Genomic DNA, 22,185 nt, shown 5'->3' on the forward strand with positions numbered 1-22,185 from the left:
TTTACTAATTGGTTCAAAAACTAAATTGTTGAAGGGAAATTGCTGTCCTATAACCAAGACTTTAGGATTCTGTACCTCTTGCCTGAAAGAAAATAGGAGAGCCCAGATGGTGGGGATCTTTGATAGATGTTGCCTACTTAAGGCAGTGCCTCCTGTAGATACTACCAACGGTGAGGAGGGATGTGCCTCTGATGTATTGTGCAGAATCCACTACTCTGTGCAGCTGCTTCTGTCCCTGTGTGTTTGAATTGCTGTACCAGACCATAACGCAACCACTCAGGATACCTTCAACAGTGCATTTGAAAAGAAGTTTGATAGTTTAGAGCTGCACCATCCTAATTTATGATTTAATACTAAGGGTTCCATCACAGTCTCTCTCAGTGAGTTACTTTCATTGAGGAAAGTAAATTACAAAACATTACCTCCAAGTAAATGAAAGATTGCCTTTTGCACTAGCTGCAGCTACAATAACAGAACAAAAAAAAACTTTAAAAGATCTTATGATAGCTTGAGGTCCAGAATTTGCAGTTACAGTGAATCAAAACAGTGCTCAGTTCCCAGATACACTACAATATGTTAATGTGCTGAAGCACTCAGTTACCTTGATAAGAAATTGTTGACAGTCTGGAAGCAGAATGCAATTACAACTAATAAATGCTGTGCTAAATTGAGGAACATGTCTGATTTACACAAGACATACCATGGACTGCCCCCAGCATACACTTGAGTGTGTCAGTTGATGCAAACGACACATTTTACTGAATGTTTCGATGTACATGTGATAAGTCTTGAATCAAACACTTGCTTAAAAATGAAATAAAAAGTTTTAATGTAAAATGATTACAATACAATATAAAATAAAAAAGTTCTTAAAGTCAATATGCAAAGTAGTAATTTTGCTTTATTACACATTTTTAAAAGATATTATGTTCTATAATCCCATTTGTTTTGTCATGATAGAGATTTTGTGCTAGATCCCAAGCAGTCCCTTACCACTCATTCCCCCTCACCCCCCCCCCAAATCTTATCCTTTTTCATTCCCTTTATTGGCTTTCTGCCCACATATTAAGGATGATTTACAGTAGGCAACTAACCTACCAATGAGCATGTCAGTATGTGGAACATTGTGGATAGCCCATGCAATCAGAAATCACGTAGACATCAGTGACGGACAGAATCAAACCCATTTACTGGGGCTATAAAAAAGCAACATTATCAGCTGTACCACTCCCCAAAGTGCAAGAGAGTTCTTTTTATATTTTAAAAGCAGAATTATCTTAAATTTTTATCTAATTTTCCCTAACTAAAACAGGCTGAATTAATGACAGTAACATTGATTTCTGTGTTAACACTAGGTATTGAAACTGTAAAACTCACATCACCGTATAGTGCAATGGCAGGGGTTGATTTCATTACTTCCACAAAATGCAGCCTTTTTTTAAAAAAAATGTGTTTTACACCCTGTACCTAAATAGTTAAAGTTCCCTAGGCACAAAAATGTAATGTGCTGAAAAAGATGCTAAAGGCAGAATTCTGTCCCTTGCCATTAAATGCCAGCCTCTTCTTCCAGGTTACCATCTTAGACTGAACCAGAAAGCCTGCTGCCTTGGTCCACAACTAAGTTTCTAACTCCCATTTATTCTCCTTCTACAACTTGCCCTCCAAAATTTCATCAGTCTCTGCCATCAACTGCTTCCCAATATCACTTGCCTCCCAATGACTTCCTACTAACTTTCTCCTTCCACAATAAATTTAGAACTAAGTTGGACCTTCCCATTTACATGTAGCAGCATACCAGTCTATATTGACTTCTGCTGCAAGTTCGCAATTAATTTGAAGAACTCATCCTTCTATTAGAATTCTTTCCTGACTTTGCCATTTTCTATCTGAACCTTTTTCCATCCTCTTCTACTGAGAATTGTCCATTCTGAACATCTGCCATTCCCTAATTCCTTTGGAAATCTTGAACCAAAACTTTGGAATCCTGCATTTAGCCTCTCCATCACATTTCCTCCTCTAACCTCCTTTGATTTTTTTTATATATATATGCCTTATCCTGCCAGTTTTAGTTCAAGTATGCTTTTTCATACCAATCATACATCCTCTCAACCTTTGAGCATCAGACCAGTTTCAGCTTCAATTCTCTGATATCCCAAGTGTTCAGTGGCTGGAAAAAAGTGGAACAAATGTTGCCTGATTTACAACTCCATGAGAACCAACTCTTCCCTCGAATCTTGCTCAGCAACCACCCTCAAAAGATAAATGAAATTAATAAAACCATAAATGCTTGAAAGCAAATGAACCTATTAGATGCTTTCTGGAAAGAGAAACAATTGCTGTTTTAATTTGGCGACACTTTGTCAGAACTGTTGACACGGGAAACATTAACCATCCTAGTTCAAACAAAAATTTATGACTTTTTCTTGAATTCATTCTCAGGGATTAACATTTTTGCTCATTCCTAACTTTCCCTGAACGGAGGAGTTGGTTAAAATCGCATGGTTAGATCTGGAGTCACTTGTAATAAAGCAGGGTGAACAGTGGCAGATTTCCTTCCTTGAAGGATTTTAATGAGCCATAGTGTTATAACAAAGTTTCAGAGTTGCAAATGCAGTCAGATTTTTTACCCCTAACCACTAGATTTGATTTTTACTGAATTGAATTTTAAATTCTCCAACTGCAAAGGGAGGGTTCAAACTAGTGTTTGGATAAACGATTCAGAAATTTGGTTGCTAGTCCAGTTATTTAACCACTTAGCAATGCCTTGTGCTGTATAGGGGGTAAGGATGATTGCCAAGTTCCTCTATTGCCAGTCTTTTTGAAGAGAGAGAATAGTTTTTATGCATAGAAGTTACTAACACAGAAGCAGTGTAAATGTTTTCCATTTTTCCATTTTATCTGGGGAGATGATGCATTTTAAGTTCAGTAATGTCTATAAGGATTTGTATGCAATATGATTTTAGGCAATGTATTTATGTGCAAGAGCAGACATTATGCCCTGTCACATCCAGGATATCTTTAGTCCTGATGCTCATAGAAAGAGAAGACTAGGGTAAAGTCAGCTATGGATAACTTTAATCACTTAGTGTATTTTTAGGGAAAATAGAATTCTTGTCAGTCATTCTTAGGAGGAAAATGATCTAACCAACTTGAACCTACATTTCATCTAAAAGAAGAATGAGATTCAGGCAGCCCAGCAATTTCTTAGCTCAGAATTGTGATATTGAATCCATCACATCTACCAAGTGGGTAGAAAATACTTGACACATGAATGGATTGTGTTTGGCAGTAACAAGCTAAATAACTGGAGCATTGTAAGGTTTTCCAATTTGCAGAATTGACATAGTTTGAGCTTTAGTTTTTAATTCCTTTTGTCCCATTGTCCATGCAAGATTAGTTGAGCTAGTAATGACAACTTGTAAATATTTGTTATAGAATTATGGAGTAGTGCAACATCGACACAATCCCTTTGGTGCAGCTGGTCTGAGCCAACCACACCATCCTCCCAGCAAGTCCCAATTGCCAGCTGGTCTGAGCCAACCACACCATCCTCCCAGCAAGTCCCAATTGCCAGCTGGTCTGAGCCAACCACACCATCCTCCCAGCAAGTCCCAATTGCCAGCTGGCCTGAGCCAACCACACCATCCTCCCAGCAAGTCCCAATTGCCAGCTGGCCTGAGCCAACCACACCATCCTCCCAGCAAGTCCCAATTGCCAGCTGGCCTGAGCCAACCACACCATCCTCCCAGCAAGTCCCAATTGCCAGCTGGCCTGAGCCAACCACACCATCCTCCCAGCAAGTCCCAATTGCCAGCTTTTGGCCCATAACTCTCCATGTATCTATCCAAATGTCTCTTAATGTTGCAATTGTACCCACCTCGATTGCTTGCTGGTATTCACTGCCCGCTGTATAAATAAGTTGCCTCTCTGATCCCTATCTCTTGCGTCTTGTATCTGTACAACCCAGAGGAAAAGATGTGACCGTCCACCTTATCTATACTCCTCATGATTTTATAAATTCCTCTTTCTCATGCACTTCAAGAATTTGCAAATTGTTAGATAATTGACATACAGCTATCACCCGCTTCTTCCTATCACCAAACCAATTGTGAATCCATCTCGCTGGCTAATCGTTCCACGTACAGTCATTATCCAAATCCTTTACGTAAGTAATTAATACGTGGTCCCAACACAAACCCGTGGGGCAAACTACTAGTCACTGGCTTTGGGTCAGATACTCAACCTTCAGCCAGCACATTCTGCTTCCTATCATCAAGCCAATTGTTTATCCACCTCACTGGCGCCCCACGTAACCAAACCTACCAGATCAGGCTGTTAATGCAGGACCTTATCAAAGGCTGTTAAGTCCATATTGGTAATATGCAGTGCACTGTCCAATCTCCATCTAACTGCTTAGATATCTGTCCCACACACAACCCTGCTGACCATTCGAGATCAGGTTTTAGCTATCCATGTGATGGCTCCTCAGATTCCCTCCAGTAACTTCCCTACAACTGAAGTCAGGCTCACTGGCCTGCCCTTGTTACCCTTGAACAATAAAATAACATTAGCCACCCTCCAGTCTTCTGGAACTTTGCCAGTAGCAACAACAAAGCAAATATCTGTACAAGGGCCTCCGTGATTTCTTCCCTTGATGTCACTGAATAGCACCGTGGCATCCAATGTCCAATATAAAAAATTCTGGGCCACCCCAAAAATCCAAATTGATTTAAGGGCTTCAGTCTGAAATGTCGCTGTACTCTTTTCCTAGATGCTGCCTGGCCTGCTGAGTTCCTCCAGCATTTTGTAAATGTTGCTCAGATTTTCAGCATCTGCAGATTTTGTCTTGTTTGTGATTACATCATTTCAGCGTGTAGTTTTATTAACTACAAAAGTTCATGCTGAAATGATGTAATCTGCATTTTATGTATGTTTTATTAGAATCAACATTTGTACTTTACTGTAAAGCCTTTATCATAGATAAAATAACAAGAGATTTTAGAAGAAACTGACAGGAAAAAAAAGCAGAAATTATTAAAAATAAAGCCAAGATGCTCCTATAGCTATTGGGAAGATGAGCAAATAATTCTTGAAAGTAGATTGCAAGGAGGATATCTAACTAGGCTGGAAGCTCAATTGCACCTGTCCATCGTGCTGCTATTTCTGCATAATACAGACATCTCAGAAGAAAGATTGAAACAAACATATAGGTCCAAATGTGTGAAGACTTGTAAATGAAATGACACCTTTTATTTTTGATATTTAATCAACCTGATATGGTGAATCACAAACAAAAGAAAATCTGCAGATGCCAGAAATCTAAGCAACCCACACAAAAACACATCCAAGCAACGAGATCTTCAAGGGTATCGGCCCAAAACGTCAACTGTACTCTTTTTCCATAGATGCTGCCTGGCTTGTTGAGTTCTCCAGCATTTTGAAGTCTTTTTCTCATTATGTACCTTGGGCTAACGGTGAAAAGAAAGTCAATGCCAGGAAGTTTTGAGGATTAGTGACACCACTTGGATTTTGTTGGGTTCTCAAAATTAAACAGTCTATTGATAATAGTGTGAACAGACTGGTTGAGCAGGTAATTCTATTATTAAACATTTATCAACAAATTGTACTCTTTTTCTTTAAGTTATTGAATAGCATATGAAATGGTTTCATTAAGAGGAACATTTTCGTTCTTTGAAAAAAGAAATCTGAGACTAAATCGTTACTAAATGGAGATTTAGTGTTATTGCAGAATCAGCTAGGTAGGGTGATTTGGAGCCCATCATTCCAGAGAGAGATTTATTTCATGAATAAACTTCCAAAAGTAGAGATCTACATTTGAATACATGGATTAGGAGTGAACCACAGAGCCCCTTGCCTCTGCTGTGGTCTAAATAAGGTAGCTGAACTTTATATTTTAAGACAGGATTTGTTAATTTGAATAATTGTGTGCTTTTAGGAGTACTTGATGCGTATGGATAGAGGACTGGTAACCGGAAGGAGATGGTTTTGAGTTGGCAGGCTGTTCAGTGTTTAGCCCTTGGCCATTTCTATCCACTGACTTAGCTGAGACATATGCAAAGGTTTCTTTAATGATACATTGGTAATTGGAAAAGTGACCTTTGAAGAGGTCCACAAGACCGAGCCGAATATCCTAATTCTGCTCTTCAAATCTGCTTCATCATTCCTTCATGGCTGATTTATTATCCCTGTCAACTCTATTCTTCTGCCTTCTCCCCATAATCGCTGATGCCCTGACTAATCAAGAACCTTTCAACCTCCGCTTTAAATATACCAAATGACTTGAATTCCACAGATTCACTACCTTTGGCGAAAAAGAAAATCCCTCCTCATAACTGTTCTAAAGGGATGGCCTTGTATTCAGAGGCTGCGCGCTCTGGTCCTAGAAACCCCACTATAAGAAACATCCGCTCCATGTGCACTCTATCTAGGCCTTTCTATATTCAGTAGCTTTCAATGTGATTTCCCCCCCCCCCCCAAAACCCCACACTCTTCTAAACTCCAGTGAGTACAGGCCCACTGCCATCGAACACTCCTCATGTAGTAATGTAGTATCCAAGACATCTTCGAGGAGCCATGCCTCAGAAGGGCAATGCTCATTATTAAGGACCCCCATCACCCAGGGCATGCCTTTTCATTGTTACTGAAACCTGAAGGGACACACTCAGCAATTCAGGAACAGCTTCTTCCCCGTGTCATCTGATTACTGAACCCATGAACACTACCTTACTTTTTAAATATATAATTACTTCTGTTTTTGTACTTTTTTGATCTATTTAATATACATGTATTTACTTTAATTGATTTACTTGTTTTTCTATCTATGTACTGCTGCTGCTAAGTTAACAAGTTTCACAACACATGCTGGTGATAATAAACCTGATTCTGATTCTTTTATTTCCGGGACCATTTTTATGAACTTCCTTTGGACCCTCTCCAATGCCAGCACATCCTTCCTTAGATAAGGGGCTCAAAACTGCTCACAATATTCCAAGTGTGGCCAAAGCCTTGAAAAGCCTCAGAATTGTGTCCATGCTTTTATATTCTAGTCCTCCTGAAATGAATACCAACATTGCATTTCCCTTCCTTAACAACTGACTCAACCTGCAAGTTTACCTTTAAGGAATTTTGCACGTGGCCTCCCTCAAACCTCTACAGCTCTGATTTCTGAATTCACTCCCCGTTTAGAAAATAGTCTATGTCTTTATTCCTTCTGCCTAAGTGCATGACCATACACTTCCCTACGTTATATTCATCTGCCACTTCTTTGCCCATTCTCTTAATCTCAATGTAATATAATCAGGTTAGAGCAGAGGGCAAGAGGTAGGAGATGGAATTTGGTGTAAAATATGAGATTATTCACTTTATCAAAAGGATTTCTTTAGTTACTGTGCAGAGGGATCTGGATAAGCTAGTCCACAAAATAAAAACAAAATTACCCTGCAAGTATATCTGACAATTAGGAAATCAAATTCTATATTTGTCTTTATTTTTAAGAGACTGGAATACATGATTAAGAAAATTACATTACAACTGTACACAGTTTGATATTTCTTTAGCATGACCCTGGATTTAGTAACCTACAGCTACCAGTACATTAGTTATAGTATTGTATGGTATAAAACAGGTTCTTTGACCCACCTCTTTGCCAACCATTTGCCAGTTATCTATACCCATGATCCTTGCCTTCATTAATTCCATCTCAGTGTTGGCCTCTTGAACATTGTTCCTGCCTCCACCACCAGGTCTGGAAGCTCATTTAGATACCAACTAAAATTTACCCTTTTAAACCTTCTCCCTCTCACCATAACCTTATGTTTTCTAGTTTTAGACACACCAACCATGGAAATGGACACCATCTACTCTGTCCATGCCTTTCATAATTTTATATGCCTTTATCATGCTACATCTCAGTTTCCTTTGTTGCAGAGCAAATAGACTCATCCTTGTATAATATATGCCTGCCAGTCCAAGTAGTAGCTTTGTGAATCTTTGCTGAACCCTCTTGCATTTAATACTGTACTGTGGTGACTGAAAGTACACATACCAAGTCTGGCCTGATCAGTGTTTTGTATGGGCGTAAAGTGGAACAGGACCTGTTGCATTGACAAGAACAGCTTGGCTGCCATGAGGTCCTGCAAACTCTTCCTACTCACCAGAACTTTGTCTGATTGGTTCGCAAACCTCCTGTTTATCAATTAATGTTTGCATTTACCACTGCCCTGGTGTAGGATCTTGACCTGAAATGTCAACCATCCACAGATGTTGCCTGACCTGCTGAGTTCCACCAGCACTTTTTCTCGTTCCAGTATCTACAGTTCCTTGTGACTAAATGTATGCAAATTGTCTTTTAATGATCACAATAACTCTGCACCGGTCAAAAAGTTTGAAAAATACTTTACTATTTATAAAGTATTTAAACTAACAAATACAAATTTTTTATACCTTTTCTGCTGGTGAATAATTTGTCCATTGATTTCAGGTGTCTCCTTGTGTGTAGATGAAGTTTGCCTGGTCCGGGCTCAGCAAGTGGATTTTCCATTCTGAGAGCTGGAAGATGTAGAGAAGTTCTCACTTCTGTTCTTTCTTCCCTTTCTTCCATGGTCCTCTCCAATCAGATGCTCCTCCTCTAGCTCTTTACCTCTTCCACCTATCTCTTCCCTGCTTAATTCATCCACCCACTCACCTTCCCCCACCACCCCCGCCCATCTGGTTTCACCTTTTAATCTGCCAGTTTGTACTCCTTCCCCTATACCCACCTTCTTATCTTGACTTCTGCCCCCTTTCTTTCCAGTCCAAAATGTCGACTGTTTATTCCTTTCCGTAGACGCTGCCTGACCCCAGTTTCTTCAGTATTTTGAGAGTGTTGCTCAAGATTTCCAGCATCTGCAGGATATCCTGTGCTGCTTCTTCCAGACAGGCAGTGCAGTAGCTCTGCTGCCACAAAATTCCTGACCTGCAATCTTTCCTTGGGAATTGCCCACTTGGGGCAAATGACTGGCAGGTCCATCAGAACATCTGCCTCATTGTATGTCAAGTTTGAGTTAATCTGAATAATTATTTTGAGATTCTTCTAACATTTGTCCTTGTTGCAATATGTGATTACTCCCTATAAACTGGCTTCTCCTCCTCAATGAACAGCGGCTTCTTTGTGAAGAATACAGATTCACTTTAATTATTGGATGTTGGATCAGAAAAATGATGTTAGAGGCGTGTGTCAGTCATAAGCATTAATCCACTGATATAGTTGACAAATGTCCGGGCCACTGCCCATACTCGTCATCCATTATACTAACCCAGGCTAACCTGTTCCAAATACTGCGGTCTTGGTGGGCTGACCTCCTCTCTGTCCTGAAGGATGCTCTCGAAGACAGAGCAGGGTCTATTTCAAGAAGGCCTTCTGTGTCAAATACTGAGGTCCCGCTCTTGAAATGACACCATGATGATTAATTTGATGTTTTTAAAACTGTTAAAATTGATTTAACTATATCATTAAAAAAAAACATGTCTTAAACAGCACTTAAATAAAATCCATAAAGTTAGGTATCTAAGATGATGAGGGGCATTGATTGTGTGGATAGCCAGAGGCATTTTCCCAGGCCTGAAATGGCTAACACAAGGGGGGCATAATTTTAAAGTGCTTCGAAATGGGTACAAAGGGGATGTCAGGGGTACGTTTTTCACACAGAGAGTGGTGGGTGCGTGGAATGCACTGCCGGCGGTGGTGGTGGAAGTGGATACAATAGGGTCTTTTAAGAGCCTCTTAGCCCAAGAGTATATAGAGCTTAGAAAAATAGAGGGCTATGCGCTGGGAAATTCTAGGCGGTCTCTGAAGTAGGTTACATGGTCAGCACAACATTGTGAGCCAAAGGGCCTGTAAATTTCTGTTTTTGACCACTTAACCTTTTCTCCACAGAGTCAGTGACCCAATTCAAATGAGCCAGGTTGCTGTTCTTGCATGGACCCATCTTGGCATAATTGTGGAGGGCTTTCATCATTAAGCCCATGCTTTGCCAGTGACTTGCTGGTTGGTCCAGTGCCAGTGACAGAGCATGAAGTTGAGTACAGCAGCATTTGACTTCCAGTTTACTTGGGCTTCCATGGTTGACCGTGAGATGGGCTGAAGCACAGTCTACAAAATCAACCCACTAAACTAAAGTCAATCCAGGCTAAGATCTTTCTCTCATGAATTGGTTACATTTTGTCCTATATCCAGTGTATAATAATACCTGTTCTGTTGTGTCTTGTGCATAATATTACTTGGTGAATTCTGCAATGAAAGATGATCATGTTTCAAGTACTGAGAGGAACATTTTTTATAACACGTTCATTTTATTCAGTTAACATTTGTATATGGCATTTCATCTTCGAAATATACTCTGTAGACTGATTTACATGTGAAATACTTGTTAGTAAGATGAAATTCAAAATGGTTAAGTTGATCTTTCATCACCCTGATCTTTCCTCTTACAGCCATGAAAATAATTTGCTTCACAACAGGGCCCAACTTAGAATTCGGTTTGCCAAGATGTAGTCTATATCATAGCTTGAATGGTAGTTGCAAGAGATTTTTAAAATTTTGAAAATTTTCCATTGCTATCAATTTTATTAAGTTGAATTTCAGTATAGATCTAAATGATAAATATCTTAATAGAGCAAATAGATCACAGTGTTAATGGCATAAATTTTAGGTTACATTTATAAATCTTATAGTATGTAACTGGACACTACTCCTTGCAACTAAATATATTTTGTTTCATTTGTCTGCAGTTCTTGGAGACCAAATCTGGTGTCACCTGCATGGAATCACTTTGCTGTTACTCAAGCGGAGAAACAGGATGTTCACCTTTTAGAAGAGTATTAGACCAAATAATGGGAAGATGCAATTCCTTGCGAGTCAACAGGTGTGGAATTTCTCTTAATAGACTCTGCTGCAAATATTTTTCTTACAAACAGGAACATGAGCCTGCTGTGGCTGTTGACTTGCAGAACAGCAGTAGGCATGGTCCATAACAAGCTGTATCTGTTCTTAAATTTTTTTTAAACATTCAGTAAACAGTAAATTTGTAATCAAGTTTTGGACTGGCTGCTTGGTCTCAGCAGTAAGAGAAAATAATTTAGTATTTTGATACGGTACTTTGTATTGTTTTCTTGGGTATAAGTAGGAATGTTCTTTACAATGTGATTAGAAATTGTATTGTTTTGGTGTCAAACTCCTGGGAGCTTTTCAAACTCTGTATTCTTTACAGGGTCATGGATTCTAAGTTGAGCTTGCTTTCTTCTGCTAATGAATAGTTTTTACCTGACAAAAATGTTGTGGGTATCCCCTCAGAATAAGAATCCTAATTTAAAAGCACTCCCTAAACCCCACCATTGTGTGGTAAATGCTTAAGAATTTGTTAGTGTATTTGTTCACTCTCACTTATAGATCATACCACTTAAATTTATAGAGGCTTCTAAATCACTGTCAATGTGGTTATTGAACCAAGCAATGAGAGACTTATCACTCCAAGTTACATGTTTTCTTCTAAAATAATTGCAAAGTAAACTTTAGAAGATAGAGTGGGTGATGCTCAAGCAAGTCTAGTTTCTAAACTTGAAATCGATTTTGGTTTTGATATATCTGCTGGTACTAAATTTGCCATTTTCATTATCACAGTGATTGAGAATCCCTGAAACTGTCAACTAATTGATCACTGAGTCAATTTTCACCTCCTGTTCAAATTCTTATCCTCATTGGTTTCTAAGCCTTTGTAGTTTGCTAAAATTGTCATTATACTCCTTGTACGTGGTTTTAAAAATAGCTTGTTTCAAAAACAATTTTATAAGTGTAAAATTTGTTAAATTTTATGACAGGAATTTACTTTGTAAAACAGTCAGATGTTTTTAACCTTTTTCTTTGTGGTAAGTTTTGTAATATTTAGCCCATTTTAAATATTTGGAAAGTATACACAAGTCGGGGGAAAAGGTTTTCTTTTTTATTCTTTGTCAGTATTTTGATTAGATTCTCAGTTCTGGAACCAGTCAAAAAAATGTATTCTTTCGTTTTTCAAAAAATGAGTTGTTTTTATTTTTTGCCAGTTGATTGAACTTTCAAAGCCCAATTTTAAATTGGAGGTAATGGACTTGGATACAGACAGACTTGATTATAAAATAAGTTTTATAAAATCCCTTGCTTTATTTTTGAAATATAATTAAGAATAGATGTTAGTTTAATGCAGCAAGGTCTCAGTTCTCTTTGATATGTAGGGGAATTCATCTTTCAAAAGTATAAAGAGGTCTTTTATATTTATCTAGGACAAAAGTTGGAATTCTTTTCATGCCATGCATGCAGGAAGGCTTTTCAGTTAATGCAACAGTGACTCATCTGGCCTAGGTTATGTGCCCAAGTTGCAAGAGATAAATTTGCACTTAATATTAGTGTTGCCACTGACCCAAAATGTCTTACCACTTTGGGAGGGAGTAATGTACTGTTTCTAATTGAGATTGAATAGAACAGACGGTAAATGTTCTAGAGTAAAAACATAAAATATCAGTAGGTCAAGGAGCATCTGGAAAAGAAAGAATTGGGAGTTCAGGGCACCGTAAAGGTTGGAGAAATTGAGTTAATATTGTAGTATGACTTTGCGTCAACACAGGCCAATTCTGATACAGAGACTGTATAAAAGTAAATTTATTTTTTAAATAGTCTGAGGATTTATTGAGTTACTGAACTACTGGAATTAATGAATACTGAACAATTTATGCATAGTTACATCTTCAGGTGGAATAGGTGTAAAATTGATCACAGAACCAGTGGTGTATCTAAGGTAGGCAGGTATGACATGTACCCTGGGCACCACTTGAAGGGGGGTGCCACTGAGCAGTTTCTACTAAAGTCAGACAAGCCATCCTCGGATAGTGAAAAAAGAATTTTCTTCAGATGTATGATCTGTCTTTGATTATCATGGGTGAGAAGCACGAGGATGGCCTTATTTCAGAGCATTGTGTGAGAAGACCATGAAACGTTTCTTCACAAATAAGGAGGAAAGTGGAGCTGAAGGACGGAAGAGACGAAAGTTGGAGGCGGAGGAAGCCAAGAAGTCGAGCAAGTTCTTCATGCCGTTATTTGAAAAGCCTTGAACAAGCAGTTCAACACGTTCCATGGAGTCGCCTGCATTTGCTACAAGTTTGTTAGAAACCGAAGGTGATTCAAGTACAAATGCGTCACAAGCCAAGGAGGAAGTCAAGTCAGATAAATCCGAGTATGACGAGATTAAGAGTGAGGCTGCCACAGAGAACGTGGACATTACAGGAGGGGAAGATGATGGTGGTGGTGGTGGTGATGTTGAGTTTATTGACGAGATTGAACCTGACGACACTGAACCTAGTGAACCAGATGGTGTCAAAGAGCCTCGAGCTGTCATACCAGAAGTGACTGAACAGCATGACATTGGACTTCTGAAGTTCGACAAGGATACTGGAAAAGCAATTCTGCCTGAAGATTTGAGAACAGAAATAATAAAGCTGGGTTCGAAGTATTTCCAGAACAATGAGGGGCCTTTCCAACCAACAAATAACCGCTCAATTAACAAAACTTGGTTCAAGAGGAAATTGGGAAATAGTCGTGGTGAGGAAGTGACTCGCTCATGGCTGGTCTATTCCTGGTCAGACCATCAATCCTCATTGGAGCAGGAAAATGGATTCAACCAGTGGAAAGCATCTAAAAGGATTAATCCTTCACTGCGTAAAATTCCTTGTGACTCAGAACCTGACTTTGCAAGGACACGGAGTCACTTCAGCTAGGCGATGACTCCAATGTGGGAAATTTCCTTGGCTTACTGATACTACTGGCCATCTTTGACCCTGTCATAAAAGAACACCTCACTCATTTGGAAAGCCATCCTGGATCCACATCTTATCTTTCACCGAGTGTCCAGAACGAATTCATCCACATGATGGCATCCACTGTTCGCCACAGTTTACTGAGAAGCATTCATAAAGCCAAGTACTATGGTCTCATGTTCGGCTTGACTCCTGATCAGGCACACCGTGAGCAGATGTCAGAAGTAGTGAGGTATGTGGAAGGTGATTTTGAGAGGAAAACAGTCCGTGTTAGGGAGTCTTTCCTTGGTTTTGTCCAGATAAGCCAGAAGGATACTGAGAGCTTGGTTGAAGACATCTTGAAATAGCTAGAGAAGGACGAAATGGAGCTACAGTGCTATGACAACGCTGCTGTGATGGCTGAACACAGATGTGGTGTTCATCAAAGAATAAGTGAGAGAAACAACCCGGCAGTGTTTGTGAATTGCGACAATCACTCACTCAACTTGGTGGGTGTACATGCAGCCAAGCAGGATACAATGATGGTCACGTTTTTTCGAACCATCGAATCTCTCTACGTGTTTTTCTCTCGTTCATCACAGCGCTGGGAAAAACTCAAAAACACCATGCCTGTGGTTGTTAAGTCGGAGTCCGAAACCAGGTGGAGTGCAAGGATAGAAGCAGTGAAGCCCGTCAACAAGTACCTTGAGGAGAAACTTCAAGTTCTCCAGGACATGCTAGACAATGAAAACAAGACCAGTGAAACAAGAAGCGACACAAGGCAGCTGTACAACCGCATGTTGAGTTACGATTTTCTAATTTTGCTAGGATTTTGGAAGAAAGTACTCATTTGCATTGACCGTATTCAAAAGAGGCTTCAGGATCCCAGCATAGACTTCCACGATGCTGCCCTGGATTTGAAAGCCCTCAGATATCATTTTTATGATGAAAGAGAAGTGTTGGTCAGTGAGTCACTTGAAGGAGTCGGTCTCAAGAATGGAATATTGAAGTTGAAAGACTTCAGAGACGAAAGAAACGAATGGCTCTTGAGAACTCGAGAGCTAAGGAGGAAATGGAAAGAGTCATGGAGGGAATACTTGACCATCTTCACAGAGAAATGGACGAAAGGTTCGCTCGTTTGCACGACACTGCCGCCAAGTTTGGGTTCCTTCTCAATGTCGAGGGACTGTGTAACGGTGCCGACAGTAATGACTTAAAGAAGAAGTGCGAAAATTTGGGCGAATTGTACAGCTCTGATGTTGATGGACAGCAGCTATATGAAGAAATTTTGGATTGCAGAATGTTGCTATCAAGGCCGGTCAACATGAAAATATCAAGACCATAAGAGCTGCTTGAATTTATTGTTCAGTATGGAGATGAGAATATCTTCCCCAATCTTCACATTGCTATTCAAATAATGCTAACCATCGCAGTTTCCATCGCCAGCTGTGAGAGATCATTCAGCAGTTAAAACTAATACTTGCATATTTGAGATCCTCCATGGGTCAAGGCAGACTCTGTGATCTTGCTCTGCTGAGTGTAGAAAGAGAGGAAACTGAAAAAACTGACTTTGATCACATCATAGACCAATTTGCATCAGTGAAAGCAAGGAAGGTGCAGGTATAATTTTCATGTAGTGCCATAATTTGTTAATTAAAAGATTAACGAGCTTGACTTGTATTTTTGAGCTGATATTATGGTAAAGTTATCTAAAAGATGGGTGTCAGATGTTTGGACAGGGGCGCAATTTCAGTGCTTGCCATAGGCGCTATTTTCCGTAGATACGCCCCTGCACAGAACATACAAGAAGTGGAAATAGAGTAAGCCCCTTGTGTCTGCTCTTCCTTTCAATCAGATCACACATGATCTCTTACCTTGGAAACACTTTGCTGCATTAACCCTTTATTGTGATTAGAAACATAGGCACTGGAAAACGTAGCCAATTTAGGCCAGCTTATTCTTTTCCTACCTGGTGTTCTTTTAATACTTTATAACAATTGTGGGTGTTTTCTCTAAATTACTTTTACTCTGATTCTGATTGTTACATACTCTCTTGATGTGTTTCAATTAAGTCTTTGCAATGTCCTGTTTAAGCTGTCTCATACCTCAAATCTATGGAAGACTGTCTATCTCGATTCTCCTGCTATCTACAGGTTTTAATTTCTACCTTTAGCATTGTTTAACTTGTCTTATTTTCTCTTCTCCTTTCAATCTTGATGGTTTCGGGATCTTTGGGCCTTCGTTGAGATTACTCCATATAAATTAAAAGGTTAGCCATTTTGATGAAATGCAGATTTCTGTCCTTTGAAAACCTAAAGATCATATGGATTTCTATTGTTGAATATCATTTTCTTGTCGAAAGTTTGGAAATGTCCAGGTAGTTCATCAAGGAATTGTAGGAGATTGAGAGTTTCACCCTCTGTTATTGGAAATGTATTTCTGCTGTCACTATGACTAAACCTTACTGGTGAATGCTAGTGGTTTCAAATGGAAATGAGGGTGTTGAATCCAGGGCTTTTGAATCTAGTTGTGGCAGCACTGAGGGGTTTGGAATTCACTGCTGGTCTCTAGTGGAGAAGCAAACTCTGGCTGAGGATCCTGATCCTCTCTATAAAATTATAGAGCAGTTACAGAACAGTAGAACACTCAGCCCATACATGTCTGTGTCAGTTCTCTACCAGAACAACTCACTAGTTCCTTCTCGATAGCTTTGCATATTTTTCCTCACTATAGATTTTCCGGTTCGCTCTTGAAGGCCACCAAGGCAACCTGCCTCCATTTCCACAACTGCAGGAAGCGAACTCTATATTCCGAAGGCACATTATTAACTAGTTTTTCTTCATGTCAGTCTAATTCTTAATTCACTTCTCATTTTATACCTGAATGGTCCTTGGTTTTGCCACCAACAAGAATGGCCTCTCACTGTCCACTCTGTTCAGATTGTTATCAGTATAAATACTTCTGCCATATCTCTCCTCAGCCTTTTTGGTTGAACAGTTTACCCTTAACAAACCTACACCATCCAATCTCCTCCAGCTGTCTATTTAATCCTGTCTTGGATCAATGTTTGTAAAAGCTTTCCTCACACCAAGATTAAACTGAAGAAGTGTCTTGGCCCAAAACGTCGACTGTTCATTTCCATAGATGCTTCTTGACCTGCTGAGTTCCTCCAGTATCTTGTGTGTGTTGCTTTGGATTTTCAGCATCTGCAGAATTTCTCATTAAACTGACTGGCCTGTTGCTGGGTTTGTACTTCTTTACTGAACAAGGTAACATTCTGCAGTCCTCTGATACCACTCTGTAGACAAAGCATACTGAAAGGTTATGATTACCATGGCAGCTTCTTCTCAAACTTCCCTCACAATCCTAGGATACATTCCTTTGGGTTCCAGTGACTTACAGATTTTTTAAGTTCAGTCAACTTTTCTAATAGTAATTTTTAAATCTGGGGCTTCATTCATTCTACGACGCATCATGGGCTGGGCTGTGGATTGGTGACAAAAGAGAGGGTGAGTTACAGTGCTAGGGATCCAGTCGCCTTTCGGCTTCACCGCTGGAACACGGTGCTCTGGGCCAGCAACACAGGCCTTCCATGTCCAGACTGGATAAGTACAGGTGGGAGAACCACATCACAAAGATTTGGGCCCGTGTGTTTTAGTCCAGAGTTCATCATTCTGATTTGTAGAACAAAATGTCCTACTGCTCTAGACATTTTTGGAACTAAAATACTGTTATGAAGGATTGAACATCCCTTACATTTTAACTGAAACATATTAATATTAAAATTGAAATGCATATTTAACGAGATTTTACAGTTGGTGGAAATCCAGAACTGAGGGAACTCAGCAAGTCAGGCAGCACCTATGGAGGGGAATAAACGGTCTTCACCAGATTTCGTGATGAGGGGTCTCAGCCTGAACTGCTGTTTGATTCCCTCAATAAAGGCAATGCTTATTTAATGTGCTTAACATTTACATAGCTGATTAATAGCCTTTTATTTGGATACTTACATGTAAGAACTTAGGATATAATTTTAAATGTGTCTAAGATTGTAAGCCAAGTATGAATCTACATTATTTCTACCTACAAATGCTCTCTAGATGTCACGTTGTCAAAAATTTTGTTTTTGTTTTAGATCTTGGAGTGACTTGGATCCCTACTGCACGAATGACACAACCATTTTGGCACTCTCGTCAATGGATGGCCCTTCACATGCATCAAGGATTTAATGGTTGAGTGAAGGCATGGTGGATGCTATGTCTTTCTAGAGTTTTTGATTTTCAGTTCCAATTTTTACCTCTGAGTCAAAGGGGAGAATAAAAATATTTATGTGAATATCTGCCCTTGGCCACCATACATTTATGTTTATTTGCATGAATGCCCTATTTTCACTCAAATAAGGTACGGCATTTTAGAAGAAGCAAGGACCCTAATGACAATAAAGATTGTAATTTATTTGTAAATAGTTGTAACTTACCATATTTTCCTCTTTTTACAAATGATCTATTTCTGAAGCTATATTTTTCTATTTTTGCTTTCTCAGACAGAGAATGGGATAACAACTTTCATATGGTACATCCACTTTTGGACTCGATCTGCACTAATGTTAAATTAATTTTTTTGACATGCAAGGTAGCTATTTAGACAAACAAGTAACTTCAAGGAAATGGAATTTCATGCATCTGACATTCTTGTAAACCTCAATCTGGTAGTACCTTCTCCATTCTAATTGCTCTCCCTGTTGCATATCGCAGTCAGTAATTAACTGAATGGTTAACCCATGTTTTGCGATGGAGATGTATTAGGAGGCAACACAGTGGTACAGTAAAAGAAAAAGGTGACATCTTGCAATATATTTTTAAGAGATGTTGATCAACTTTTTAAATTTAAAAGTTTTTTTTAAAAATGGGCTTTTCAAAACTGGACATGTAAGTGATGGCCGGGAAGTTGCAATTCGGGAAGAAGTTAAAATGAATGAATGGAAAATCAGAATGGTGACTGTAGAAGTGATCTGTCAGATAGCTCTGGAGTTTGCCTAAGCTTCAAGTACTTGGTGATTGCATTCTATGGGAGATTTGGATACGTTAAAGTACAGGGACAGATTAGGAAACTAATTCACTATTTGGATTTCTAAGTGTTGGTTCAAGTTACTAAGGGTAAGAGGTGTATCTTCTGAGTTTCTTCTGGTTAGAATATTTTAGCCTCTGAAACTTGTTCTCTGCTCTTATATAGAATATAAATTTCTAGATAAATCAACCCTTAGTCATCTACAAACATCAGTTTAATTTTTGCATCACACAGATTTCAGTGATTTTTATATAAGATTACATTACTTGTATAAACAAGTTAGTATTGCCAACTGTAATGAATGCAATTGCATGTCTCAAACTTGGCAATTGCCAAGCTAATTTGTAAACAATGTATATCTGTTTTTGGAGAACAGTGTACAGTATTGCTCAAACTAAGTAATGAACACCAGCTATACTGAACTATTGTCACAGCAAGTAATTGGTATTCAAAAAAAGGCATATTATTCTCCAAGTAATGTATATTGATAAAATGAAATTCCATTCTCATTTGGTTTATCACTTGAGTTTCTCTGCAGGGGTTCAAACTTTATACAGGTTGAGTATCCCTTAATGAAAATGTGTGCACAGGACAACAAAAGCAGCACTGGGAGAATACCGGATTCAACTGTTGAACAACTACAGACAACCCAGACTTTGTCTCCAGCTACGTTGCCATGTTTTGATTAAAAGGTTACAGCACACTATATTTGTATTTTACTTTTTTTTCTTGTAAGGTTTAAAGACAATCAGCATTGTAGACTTGTTCTGGTGTTAGATTTTCATCAGCAATGATCTTCACAACCATATCAATGAATTTCTCTGCTGCTTCATGATCAGCAGACTTTAAAATAGTTTAAAATCTTTGAAAATTTAATGCTGTGCCTTTTCTCAAATTTCTACAACCAGCCTGCTGAATATTCACAATTACCTTCAATTTTCAGTTTGTTGTGATAGATCTTTGCTCATTTCATGATTGGCATACTGTTAAGTGGCATACGTTCAGTCCGACACTGACGACCATTCTTTCAGTACACAGTTGAGATATTCATTTTTCACTTTGGTGTTTTTTCTAATTTTTGTTAACTTCTGTTCATTATATTTGTGAGGTCACTTCTCAGAACTGTCGGTGGTGAACAGAGAGCTGTGCATCATGTCAGCATTCAAAACAACTTCCCGAATTCGAACAAAGGGTACACAACCTGGAATTACATTTCCCAGTTATTTAATTTTAATGTTTCCAACTTTTGTGAAATCAGTTTAAAAAAAAGGTAATTTAACACAAGTAGGGTTGCACATATCCCTTGGTTAACAGATAGTTATGTTACAGATAATTCACATAGTATTGTATATACTCTGATTAATCACATCTCAGTTCATGCTACTGCACATATTCACCAGTTGAAAGACATTTTTACAGTTTATACTTCCATGGGAACTGGTTTGAATATAATTCCAGAATAAAAGGAAGCAAAATACTATTAATTGAGTACAGGATGTATCACATTTAATTGCAAACAAGAGAAAATCTGTAGATGCTGGAAAACCAAGCAACGCACAAAATACTGGAGGAACTCAGGCCAGACGCAGCATCTAGGAAGACCCTTTGGCAGCACTAGAAAATATTGACTGTTTACTCCACCCTCTTCTTCTCTCTTCCCCCCCCCCCAAAGTTTCACTTATATCACCTTATACTTCTCCCTCCCCTCCATCTACCTCCCAACTCTGACTCCATCTTTTTCTCTCCAGTCCTGCTGAAGGTTCTTGGCCTGAAATGTTGACTGTACTCTTTTCCATAAATGCTGCCTGGCCTGCTATGTTCCTCCAGCATTTGGTGTGTATTGCTCATATTTAACTGGAATGTTTTGTCTGACAACATTCACTGGTGTGGGGGGAGGGGTTGAAATGCTGGGGAAAGCCTTATTACCTATTAATGAATGATTTTTTAGCTGTATCCTTGCTTCCTGAAACTACTTACTCAGTTTGGACTATCCATTTTGAGTAAACTGTCCCAAGTTCTACTCAGTCAAACAAACAGGAGATGCTTTAAAAAAAACAATGAAGAGCAGTTACCTAATGTCAATGTAAAGCCAGAAACCATTTTCCACAATACAGTATCCATTTATCCATTCTCGAAGAAAGTTCAAAATCATGGATGCTCACCCAATGTGGGAAAAGGAGAAGTTACGATTCCACAAAACAAGTTAGATTTGGATCTATTGCTGGCCTTGCATGGATTTCAATGCTGAAATTAATTTTATACCAAAAATTGACATTTATACCTTTTTTAAACATACAATGATTTGAGATGTGGATTGAGTAAATCTGAACAACATGCCTTTTAAGTGAGATTTAAGAGAAAGAGTATATTTAAATACAACAAATCAAAGCTTTAAAGGCTTTTGTACACCTCAATCCTGACCTTTTTTTCAGTCTGTTGTAAGCTCTTGTATTATAGAAACATAAACAGAGCTTGGTTCGAAGTAATTTTTTGCTATATTGACAAATAATTACATGTGGAGGTTGTAGGAACTTCAAAGCACCTTGTTTGTGACAGTTGATAATTTTGGCTTATAAGTGATGCAGATACTTCTGGTACAATTCACTGAGTAATAAAAAGTGTGGATTTTGGGCACTAGTCAACATTTTGTGGAGTTGCATTATTTTAAAATTAAAATTGTTACTTTGAGTTGTCTGAAGCTATTCTACAGTGGTGGAACTTTGTCTACAACAGTTACATTCATATTTATCAATAAAGAGAAGAAAATAGTTATGTTTTTCCTTATTTTTGGACTCAAAATACCTTAAGTTACAAAGTTATTCTAATTATGGAATAAGATAAACTGCCTTCCTCTGCTGATCCAATTACTTAACCCTGTTTTTGAACCAAAATATTGGTGTTTGTGTAGAGTATTTTAAATTCCATTGCCTTCTGCAAGGAGACTTGTTTGCCCTTACCTTAACGGTACCGCAGCATAAAAGCCAGGACCAACAGACCCCGCGACAGCTTCTTCCACCAGGCCAGCAGACTGATTAATTCACGCTGATTTGAGTGTACTCTCTGTTACATTGACTGTTCTATTTATTATAACTTACTATGATTGCACATTTGGACAGAGACAAAGATTTTTATTTCTTACATCCTTCGCATACATGAGGAGTAAAGTCAGTTCAATTCACATTGGCAAGTACTGTTGGGCCACTGAATGCCATCTAGTGGTGAAAGATATTCCTCAATGACATAAAAATCATCTTAAAATTGAGATAGTAATTCATGAAATTACTTGACTGAATTCAT

The 22,185-nt window shown here is 38.7% G+C and overlaps 1 protein-coding gene across 2 annotated transcripts in view; it reads left to right on the forward strand.

Annotated features, from left to right (window-relative positions):
- atp11b (ATPase phospholipid transporting 11B) overlaps window positions 1-21,698 on the forward strand; it is a 176,081-nt gene extending 154,383 nt beyond the window's left edge. Inside the window, exons 30-31 of one of the 2 annotated variants that reach the window (XM_063045662.1) lie at window positions 10,789-10,922; window positions 17,957-21,698. In XM_063045662.1, coding sequence (XP_062901732.1) covers window positions 10,789-10,882 — 94 coding nt within the window. In that variant the 3' untranslated portion in view covers window positions 10,883-10,922; window positions 17,957-21,698. The remainder of the gene's footprint in view (window positions 1-10,788; window positions 10,923-17,956) is intronic. The other variant, XM_063045661.1, reaches the window with a different exon arrangement.
- The last annotated feature ends 487 nt before the right edge of the window (window positions 21,699-22,185 follow it).

The sequence above is a fragment of the Mobula hypostoma genome, chromosome 4 (assembly GCF_963921235.1).
Source record: "Mobula hypostoma chromosome 4, sMobHyp1.1, whole genome shotgun sequence".
NCBI classification, from domain to species: Eukaryota; Metazoa; Chordata; class Chondrichthyes; order Myliobatiformes; family Myliobatidae; genus Mobula; species Mobula hypostoma.